This window comes from Naumovozyma dairenensis, chromosome 1 (genome assembly GCF_000227115.2).
Source record: "Naumovozyma dairenensis CBS 421 chromosome 1, complete genome".
Classification (NCBI taxonomy): Eukaryota; Fungi; Ascomycota; class Saccharomycetes; order Saccharomycetales; family Saccharomycetaceae; genus Naumovozyma; species Naumovozyma dairenensis.
Genome location: NC_016479.1, coordinates 371,919 through 383,054, shown reverse-complemented (window position 1 = coordinate 383,054; position 11,136 = coordinate 371,919). Strand labels below are relative to the sequence as shown.

Sequence of the window (11,136 nt, the reverse complement as noted above, 5' to 3'; positions counted from 1 at the left end):
TGTACAGGTAGTACGTTGTCCTTCGGATAACCGTTAACCATTAAACTAGAAAAAAAAAAGGAAATAGAGACTCAACTCACAGAAGGAGAAGTCATATTATGTTACGTTCGTTTCAGCAGTGAAAGTTCCAAGAGTTAGTCACTTTTATTGAATCATGTGAGAACTGTGGCTATATCTGTCGAGTTGATGCCTCTAACTGTGGTGGCGTTCCCTTTTTTGCTTACAGAATCCCATCACGTGCTGAAATAAAAACCTTTGTAGCCGTAACCAACTCATGGGTAGTCTATTTTTATATACCCTCAAATTTAAATACGGATAGTCCATCGGATGAAATAGGTATATTCATCCACTTTAAACTATATCGATAATCTTGGTTATTATGGTTGATCAATGAAACTTTATCCGTAGCTGGTATAACTCATCCCAAATGGCCATTGAAGAACACTAGAATATAATTATAATCAACAGCGAGAGACTCGATGAGCCAGGATCCCATCTTAGAGAAAGAGCTTCATAAATTAGTAGTCAAAAATGATGAGTTCGTGAAACAAGACGCTGCATTGAAGAAAGAGTATACAACGCTTCTCAGGAAAATTAATAGTGTGGTTGCCGTACTCAAAGAACTAGACCCTGAATATTTTGAACAACAGCGAAATCATGACACCGCTGAACCTAGACTCATATCTGTAGGTGCTTTACAGAAAGTGCCCAAATTGGAATGGTATAATCGACAAATTACAAGAGTGATTCAAAATACTAATGGTAATGAAAATTTTGAACTACCAAATGAATTGATCGATTCATATAAATTATATAAAGACTCTCCCTTATTATATAAAGATATACTAGAATGAATAAATGTACTAATGCATGAATATATATATTTATATATGCGCGGATACATTTTTCGTAACTTTTTATTATTACTTCCTTATTTTCTCTTCCTTCCTGGCAGACAGAATAATACTTTCTAGCGTCTTCTTATTAATAAATAAATCACATAAAAATTTTCGAACATGAGGTTTAAATCTAAACTTCTCCATCATCTCCATGACTTTAGTGAATATCTTTTCATTTTCAAATAATTTGGGACCGTAACGATTATTCATCTGAGTTATTTCATTAATGGCATTACTAGAAAGAATATGATTACCCAATTGACTAACCGTTGTGACAACTTTTTCAATGATAGTTGCTTCATCATCTTTTACATTGGAGTTACATGATTCAGATACTTGTTTATTTTCAATGGATTCCTTCATTTTACGTATTTGCTCCGATGGATCATTCTCATCATCATTAAGTGTATTCTCTATCAAATTCTGTTCTGTTAATAAATGATCTAAATTGAATTCAATTGGACTAACCTTATTAACTAAATCGCCATCGTCAAGGCCAATTTCAATCATTTCTGTCTTATATTCATGTTCCATGGACCATTCTTTCTCTTTATATGATAAGAATTTATCCAATTTTGTAGGTAAAGTAATACCAACAGGCTCACCTTTAACATCGAGACAACAATTCCAACCTAACTCATCCAATATTTCACATCCTTCCTTCGTCTTACTTATTAACCCTAACACATAAAAAGCAGTAAATTTAACACTTGTAACACTAGCATGGTATGAAATTTGAACGATATTCTCTACCAACGAATAATTATCCAACAGACCAATACCTAATTCAGTAGAACCAATGAATCCACAACACCATAATGATTCCTTCACCTCCAAGATTTCATCTAGAGTTTCATCTTCCATAAAATTAGTGACATATCTTTTAATAACATTCATAAATCGTACCAAATCACCTGTTCGACTTAGAAGTGTAATACCATCTTCAGTCTTGGATAAACTCCCATAGAAATGTAAAGGTAAACGATCATTTTGATGGGAATGACCAGTTTGTCTGAATGAATTTTGTTTCTTTGCTAAGAAATTTTCCACAATGGAAACGTATTCTTTATTCTTTTGTGATAACCATGATTCTCTTTCACTATAAACAAAATTGATTTCATTCAACAACTGGAACCCATACGGTTTACTTAATAATTCAAATAAAATTGGTGATCTAATGAAAACCATTTGATTCAAAAAAGTCTTAAATGAAATACTAAATTCTTTGGATTTGTCACTATCAACGATACATTCATATAATGCCTCATCAGCAATGGCAACTACATTTGGGCTTAAATCATATAGTTGTCGTGTTAACATTTCCATCTTAAATTGTCTTAATTTTTCATGTTCTTCTGAAATATTATCAAAAGTTTTCGATTTCAATAGTTCTTTTAATCGTTCTCCAATATGTCGAGTAGCCTTCATTCTGACTTTTTCATTGGAAACAACTAAAGCCTTCCCTATAATAGTGCAACAGTGAGAAGAATGATGTAAATCTAATTCCGGTAAAATTAATAACAGAAATTTTGTCCCAATCTTAGAGTCAAAATCAAACATTTTATAAATAACAGTGAAAAAATTCCAACGGCTTAGTATCTTAACACCTTGAACAGATTGCGTTAACACACCAATAAACTTGAAATAACCTTGAACAATTTTAGTCTTCAACGCATTTTCATTGAAAATATTCCCCACTGTGTTCCCCTCCATAGCTTTAAATAACGAAGAAGCTACCTGAGGAATTATTTTACTATCATCTTTTAATATTTTTACACCTTCTGGATTTGTCGTTAACATTTTGAAAAATTTACATCCAACATGAATATATTTTTGTGCCAACCTTGTTCCTTTATCAACATTGGAAAACCTCAACCTCATTGGTCGATAAAACACTAACAATCTTCTAATAAACTTCGTGGATTTAGCTAACTCTTCTAATTGTTTCGTATTCATTAATGGACCTTCAAGTAATTCTTGTATAGTATTCCAATTCCAAAGTGTAAAATCTTTGGTTTGTAAGACTTTGGAATCATAAACCATTTTCCTAAATCTTAATTCATCAATCTCATGAACTAATGTATTTTCCTTGATATGATGAGAGAAATTTTTCATGTTTGTTTCATAATTTATGCATGATAGACCTAACGTATTCCTATTTTTGTTCATTTGAGATGTTATTCTATTGAATTCAAAAGTTTCTTGAAATAAAACAAATTTATCCTTGGGGATTGGTTTAGAAATTGAAGTCATTCTTATATCAACGAGGTTCATCTTTAAGTTGAAATATTCAGTCAATAAATATCTACATTTGACCAATAATGATGGATTGATATCACATTTGTCTACAGAATGAATTAGATCTGTCATATATCCGGGGAAATTACTATTGTCTAGTATCATTATTAAAAGTGCAATATGTTGATTTATTGGTAAGCATTCCTTAGCAAATTGTGAAGGTATAAGTTTAGAGCTCTTTATTTTGGATCTATAAGGTAACGGTTTTATTCGCAATGCATCTAGTAAGACATCTATAATATACTGAGCACATATTGGAACTTGAATAAATGATAATAATTCTTTTATTGGTTTGAAATTATTCATTGAATAAAGCATGAATCCATTATCATTCTTAAGAACTCGAGAAATGAGAAGACATGAATTTTGCATTTTCTCAACATTTAAAGATAATTTTGTGTTTGTATCTGAAAATGCCGTGTTCAGTACTGATATATTAAAATCTTCAAGAAGATATTTTCTTGTTTTGTGAGTAGACGTAAGTTGCAATATGGAATCAAGAACGATCGATGCTAATGAGAACGATGAATAATCTTGAAGCAAGCCCACAAGAACACGCATTCCATGACAATCTCTTATCAAAGATGGATTCACAAAGCATAATTCCAATAATGTCTCCAGTGCAATTATTCTTAATGGATCATCCTGTCTTTCTACACAACTGATGAGGGCTTGTACGAGCCCCTTTGTTAATCCTGTATTATATTCAATAAATGATCGTATTAATTTTAACGCTTGTTCTCGTTCTATTTGGTAAGAGTTCTCCTTTGCTAATGAAATAATGAGAAAAGAAGTAATTCGGAGTTTTATTAAACTTTTAATGAAATCTTTACCATTAATCAAATATCTACATATTCGATATGCTAGTGACGCAATTAATTGGTTTTCATTTAATAGTAAATCTTGTAGTGTAGTCAGAAAAGAGGATAATACAAGATCTTGCCTTATTTGTGGATGCTTTTTTAACAAATCAATGAGCCCATTGGATTTTTCAACTAAAAAGTCAGCTGATATGTTAGTCTCTTGTAAACTTTGCATAAAGTCACTAACAAGCCAAGTGGCAGTTTCTTTAGTTTCTGAACTATCATTTGGAACAATTGATGTGGGTATTCGTTCATCTCCAGAATCAGTCATGATCCGATATGGTTCGCTTATTACTGAACTACCGGCTTGCGATAATTCGTTTATAGACTCTTCATCGATTGTTTTACTTCCAGTATCAGACGATTTACTCCTGCTTCTACTCAGACTCCCTCGGGGAGTCTCACTTGATACTTGTTTTACACTAATGCTTTCGTCACCATCAGACGGGCTTCTTATTTCATTAGCTTCTTTTATCTCTTCGTAATGCCGTTTTAGATCACTTATTTGTTTGTCAAGTCTTTTAATGGTAGTATCCAATTCTCTTATCTGAGTATTTTTCTTAATTCTCATTGAATGTTTCTGAAGATGGTCAGTGGAATATTCACCTGTGAATATATCCGATGCTGTAGCATCTCTCGCTCTTTCTGCATCGTCTTTTCTCCTATATGCTTGCGATAATTCTTGTTGTAATTGATTAATTTCAGCCTTAACGGATAATAATGTCTTCAAAGTCCTGCTTCTCAACTGCCTTGATTGTAACGGGCTGGTAGGAGATGGGTCAATGTCATTGGCAAGTCTTTTCGTTGAGACAAAAGAAGTGGAAAGAACCAAATTACGTGGTGGTTTTTTGGCACTGCCACAATCAACACTATTTGAATATGATGGAGTCTTCGTTAATTTTGAAGCTGAGGAGGATAAGGCTGATCCTGGACTGCTTGTATCATTTGATATATTCATTCAGATATGTTTAATATCTCTTTGTTTGACAATGTGGGATTTAAAATTTAACAAACCAGAAAAGGCTCCCCACTTATAAGCATCAACTTTCTGAATTGAAAATCTTCCGTTGAACGTGAACTGCAAATGTTTCAAAGGAGGGTGTTTTATACTTTCCTTTATTTATTCGGATCACTCTTCTTGAGAAATCATGTCCTTACAAGATGTTTCGAAACTTCTATATGGCGGCGCTCTTATTATCTTGTGCAGAAAATTTGAACTAAAGGTACTTGTATTAGTTATGGTCAGGCTTCTACAAATACGTAAGAATATATTATATTTGCGATTAAATTTATACATGTTTTTAAAGAATGTTCACAGTATTATATATTTCAATGTCTTCATTTATTTTCTCTACTAAAAAAATCGCTCAACTGTTGAGTAACCTCCTCTGTCTCTTTATCCATCGATTCCAAATTTTGATCATCTGTATCAGTACCAAACCACTTCTTAATACCATAAGCAAATTCATGGAGATTAGAAATATTGTAGATCCATCCTATTCCAAATATTGTCATAGAAAAAACGCCGATCGTTAGCCCGGTACTTAATGCTAATGCACTTATTGCTTCTCCCCTTGCAGCTGTCAATATTTTCATATCATTAGGTTGGAAAGCTTGTGGTCGAACTGTACATTGATGTAAAACCGTTAGTATATTACGTACATGAATCCATTGAAAATAACTATCTGATTGACGGCATTACATACCTTTCCTTGCTCGTATACTTCCATAAGTCATTCTGGAAGCAATCATTGTCAAGATAGTTGCACCAGCAAATCTGGAGGCCTGTTGTTTCCTTCTTTCTGAATAATCATTTAAATTATCGCTTTCCATTTTGTAACGGTATTCTAACGATATATGCTATCTTTTTAGGTGGTTAGTTCTTGTTTAAAATTGAAGGCTGTCGTGACGTCTTTACTCATTTTAGTGTTTAATCTATATACATTAAATTATTCATTAGCGCTGTACATATAGAAAATTCTAAGGCCTTCCGGTATAAAAAAGCACCAAATTCATGGAATTTAATACATACAAACATGAAATGTACCGCATTAGGTAGTACGTTTGTTTTTGAAATTGTTTTTCTTCTTTTAATGATGGATGTAGTGATATTAAGTATGATTGATTTATATATATAATAAGGTTTATTGATTGATTTTCCGAGATTATGGGAAGTTTTCTCCGTTTAATCTTGTCTCATCTTTAGATGTCTCTTTATAACTTTATCCTTCTTAATTATATAAACGACTGCACCCCAACCTGATAAGGCATCACGATCTGCTGCATTCAATAGAGCTTGACTGATAGTTTCAAATAAATCTTCAGATTCCAAATTCGGTTCATATAAGGATTCACACATACCAAATAATTGATCAGATGCTGTACCGCTTACGATAAAATCCTTAGCTTCATCAATACAACCAATTAAATCGAACCCTGCAATAAATGGTTTACCTGATTTAGAGTTAATCCCTGCCACTACGGGTCCTACAAAATATGGACCAAATCTTTTTTCATATAATGTACTCGATACCAATTGAGTAAACGTCTCAGGTTCAATGGCTCTATCTTCTTTCAATTCATAAAGGTTGGACTTATAACGGAAAGTCTCACTTAACGTCGTTACATCTGTAGCCAACCCTGTAATTCCCAAGAATACATGACCATAATGGAATATTTTTTCGAAATTATTGGACACACCTAATGATTGACTACCTAATCTTAAATCACAGGCAATAGCAACACAATCTTTCCCAGCCATTGCTACTACGATACCACCATTAATAGAACTTGGATCAGACATGATTTGTTTTGTATATGTATATGTATTTTTCCCGCTATTGAATTGTTCACTTCAAGCCAGTTCTTCTCACAAGTCTATTTCTTGTAAAGATAAATTCCTTTGATTAGTTTCCAAGATAAAATCAATAAAGATATGAATGGTTAGCTCCTTATTGTTCAATGTCGGCAAGGTCTATTAAATATTAGGCTACCTTTAACATTTTGCCACCTTCAATCTCAATTTTAATTTCAGGCTTAAGTTTAAACCTTCCCTTCTTTTTCGAAATCCCAATTATGACGTAGCTAGTGATATTTTCAGTCACAGACGGCGCGTCAGAATCTACAAGAGATAATTGAATACTATGGAAGTTTAACAAGATGCTAGTTTAGAAACACAATTATACAGTTTGTATACTAATGGATGATAAGTTGACGTTTTTAACACCAATTGACCATTCAATATCATCTGACCCGTTCATTTTTCTTTATTTACTGTTGTCCTTTAGACGTTTGTCTTGGTTAAATCTCGTTCTTGAGACAAAAGAGATTCTTCCATATTCACTTTGCCCATTTGCCGAAGCTCTTCCCCCCCAAACTAGAACCCTATACATAGTAAACCATGTAAACTCTAGTCAAACTAGTAAACAGTGATTGGGTAACGGCGTACTGGCTGGAATATATTATATATTAGGTCAAAATTCGATAGTTTCTATAGATATATTCTATAGATTCACGTATAATTCTTGGGTTAGATAGAGGGGAATCAACCATGATTACATAAACGTCATAAATTTTCATCATAAGTAATTCTTGGACTTAATTTTAGCAGACAATCTCGCCTTGTTTGATTAAATATTGAGGGGCAGCCATAACCGGTAACATAACCACCATAGTTTTAACTCTTGTTGGCTCTTTGTTTTTAGCCAGTTTGTTCCATTCCTAGGTGGTAGCAATTCCATCATTTTTCATAATCCTATTAACACTGAAGGTTTCCAATAATTTCAAATGCTCGCAATATTGAAGTTCATTATATTGAGCAGTTGAACCCTGTATCAATTTTTCAATAGTGTGATCATTGTTATTCATGATGAACAAGCATGGTCTCAAGTTCCATCTAACTATAGTGGAAATTTCTTCAACAGTCAACTGTAGAGAACCATAAACAGTGGAAAGAAGAACCCACTTATTTGGATTCAATTCTTTAGCTGGCGTACTGGCACCGACACAGGAATAAAAATCAGTACCAAAACGAATGTAACCGCATAAAAAAACCTGAGATAAAGCCAATGACATTCTTGAGAACGTAGTCTCGTTAATACCAAAACCAGAATTACAGGTCTTCCACAATAATAATATTACCTTCCTTTAAGAACTCTTGATTGATTACAATTTCTTGTTAATCCCAGCTTAAACGGGAAATAACAATACCCTCGGAGTAGATTAAAGGCATCGCGTGTCCCCCTTATATGATCATAAATTTCAATTCTACGTTAAGTATTCTTCCTGAAGAAACCAATTCAAGAAATGTCTAATTATTGAGTTAGTATTTTTAACCATAGTTATACAGGATGCTTATGTACCAATCCAATCGCGTCCCTGATCTGATATGCGATAGTCAAGGGTGAATAATAGCATTGAATTTTTCACCGCACCGAGAATTCTTTGTTTTTTTTGTTTTTGTTTTTGTATGGGGAAGGTATTCGATCTTCTGCTCCGACTCGCTGTCAAAACACCGCAGAACAGGCGTGCACCCACACACATACATCGAGAAGCTTAGCGGCTAATTGAATACGTCGGCTGTTAAACTTCTACGGTGGATAACAGCAACCATCGAAACCCCCAAAAATGACAACTGATTTGTATTAATTCATTAAGCTCTCGACAACAAATAATGGAAAGGATTATATGATCTTCACTATGGTGAGAACCTGAAAATGAACATTTTATTATTAATTTTAATACATCTTGTATTTTTAAATTAGTTGCATTAACGTTACGTATAGCGTTTCTTAACCACTATCTCGGTCTAAAGCAAGCGTTGAAGTGCAGTAAAAGTCTTTATTTTCAAAGTCGTACATCAAGAGCACTGCTATCACGTACATGTAAATAGGTTATATCGTTCTGTAATCGCAAAGACGCAGCCTTCGACGTAAAGTTAACAATATGTAACTAAGAATTCAAATTCACAAACTCACTTCAAATGCCTAGGGAGGTCCATAGATTACGGGCTTTCTTTTGCAAGGAGATCTCTGAGAAACTTCTGTCTGCAACCTACGACATGTTACATGAAAGTGGAAATTTGTAATAACATCTGTCATGCAATATGCATTTAATATTTAATTCGAATTAAATGTACAGGTGGGAAAAAAGAAGCTAAGCACCTATTGGGATCATTGCCCAACATCATCGCTAGTTACAAATCGAACTGCTTGCTGTTTTGGCTTTGTATTTGCTTTTCGAAAACGTGTTCCATTCGCGTTGTTTACAAAAACGAGCTACTTTTATGGGTACGCGAACGCGAAATATATACCGAAAGGAAAATTTTCAAATCTGATAATTAAAATTCCTAAACTAGTCTAATATTATTACAACTCCTTCTCGAATCAGTCTGGTTTCCAATCGGTGGGTGATCTTTGATCTTTAACACTGAAAGGCCAAAAAAATCCGATTTACATTCAAGATAAAAACAAGCGGATAAAAACTGATATATCTCTTTCAACATCTTAAAGTGATCTACGTACCTATTTTATTCCCAAGCGTTACTGTAATCTATTCCCCATACTCAGGAGTCAAGCTAAACTAATGTCTCAAGTAGCACAATCGCAATTAACTCAGGAACAACCACATATGTCATTAATGTCAACAGCACCGGCTGATCCATCTCAAGCAAGCCTTGCTAATTTAAACATTACGCAAGAGGAACCTCCTTCTCAACAGCAACAGGCAAATGATCAGGAAGTTAGCAACGAGGAAGAATTACAAGAACAGGGAGACGTGGAAGATGATATGGCACTAGCTTCATTCGTACCTATTGAAAAATTACAAGTAAATGGTTTAACCACATCAGATATAAAGAAACTAAGGGAAAATGGTCTTCATACAGTGGAAGCAGTCGCTTATGCGCCAAGAAAGGCACTTTTAGAAATTAAAGGTATATCAGAAGCAAAAGCTGATAAATTATTAAATGAAGCCGCTAGATTAGTTCCCTTGGGGTTTGTCACAGCTGCAGATTTCCATATGAGAAGATCTGAAATGATTTGTTTGACTACAGGATCTAAGAATCTTGACACTTTACTTGGTGGTGGTGTTGAAACTGGGTCAATCACTGAATTGTTCGGTGAATTTAGAACTGGTAAATCTCAATTATGTCATACTTTAGCTGTAACGTGTCAAATTCCTTTAGATATTGGTGGAGGAGAAGGTAAATGTTTATATATTGATACTGAGGGTACGTTTAGACCTGTTAGATTGGTTTCCATTGCTCAAAGGTTTGGGCTTGATCCTGATGATGCGCTAAATAATGTTGCCTATGCAAGAGCTTACAATGCAGATCACCAACTTAAATTATTAGATGCAGCATCACAAATGATGAGTGAATCTAGATTTTCATTAATTATTGTTGATTCTGTGATGGCTTTATATAGAACTGATTTTTCAGGTCGTGGTGAATTGAGTGCAAGACAAATGCATTTAGCTAAATTTATGCGTGCTTTACAAAGGTTGGCTGATCAATTTGGTGTTGCAGTGGTTGTTACCAATCAAGTTGTTGCTCAAGTTGATGGTGGTATGAGTTTCAATCCTGATCCAAAGAAACCTATTGGTGGTAACATTATGGCTCATTCTTCAACAACTAGACTTGCATTTAAGAAAGGTAGAGGTTGTCAAAGAATATGTAGAGTTGTAGATTCACCATGTTTACCAGAAGCAGAAGGTATATTTGCCATTTATGAAGATGGTATTGGTGATCCAAGGGAAGAAGATGAATGATTGATTAATCAGTCTTTATCATTATCGATACTAGCACTTTGATATTATTTTTTCAATTCTTCACCCCAAATGTCATTGATTTCCCCATTTTTTCAGTTTCTTTTTTTCTCTTCATTTTCTGTGGCATCATTTTCAAATTAATCTCTTTTCCTTCTTATCTATCCATTTTTCCAAAAAATACGATACCCCCCACTATTATTCTATTCACTTCAACGATAAGATTTCACAACCTATTGTAATCTATTATCCGATACATATTTTAATTATCTATATCATGGAATATAGTCTTATATATATATATATATATT

The 11,136-nt window shown here is 33.7% G+C and overlaps 5 protein-coding genes across 5 annotated transcripts; 2 read left to right on the top strand and 3 right to left on the bottom strand.

Annotated features, from left to right (window-relative positions):
- Positions 1-479: 479 nt before the first annotated feature.
- IES5 (Ies5p) lies at positions 480-854 on the top strand (the record flags this gene model as incomplete). Its single annotated transcript, XM_003667525.1, has 1 exon — positions 480-854. The coding sequence occupies one exon, from the start codon at positions 480-482 to the stop codon at positions 852-854; it is 375 nt and encodes a 124-aa protein (XP_003667573.1).
- A 69-nt stretch (positions 855-923) lies between these two features.
- Positions 924-5,018, bottom strand: TSC11 (TORC2 complex subunit TSC11; the record flags this gene model as incomplete). Its single annotated transcript, XM_003667524.1, has 1 exon — positions 924-5,018. The coding sequence occupies one exon, from the start codon at positions 5,016-5,018 to the stop codon at positions 924-926; it is 4,095 nt and encodes a 1,364-aa protein (XP_003667572.1).
- A 380-nt stretch (positions 5,019-5,398) lies between these two features.
- On the bottom strand, positions 5,399-5,893 carry AIM11 (Aim11p; the record flags this gene model as incomplete). Its single annotated transcript, XM_003667523.1, has 2 exons — positions 5,399-5,685; positions 5,767-5,893. 2 exons carry the CDS (start codon positions 5,891-5,893, stop codon positions 5,399-5,401), a joined length of 414 nt encoding a protein of 137 aa, XP_003667571.1.
- Positions 5,894-6,245: 352 nt separating this feature from the next.
- Positions 6,246-6,863, bottom strand: PUP3 (proteasome core particle subunit beta 3; the record flags this gene model as incomplete). Its single annotated transcript, XM_003667522.1, has 1 exon — positions 6,246-6,863. The coding sequence occupies one exon, from the start codon at positions 6,861-6,863 to the stop codon at positions 6,246-6,248; it is 618 nt and encodes a 205-aa protein (XP_003667570.1).
- A 2,780-nt stretch (positions 6,864-9,643) lies between these two features.
- RAD51 (recombinase RAD51) lies at positions 9,644-10,828 on the top strand (the record flags this gene model as incomplete). Its single annotated transcript, XM_003667521.1, has 1 exon — positions 9,644-10,828. The coding sequence occupies one exon, from the start codon at positions 9,644-9,646 to the stop codon at positions 10,826-10,828; it is 1,185 nt and encodes a 394-aa protein (XP_003667569.1).
- Between the last annotated feature and the right edge of the window lie 308 nt (positions 10,829-11,136).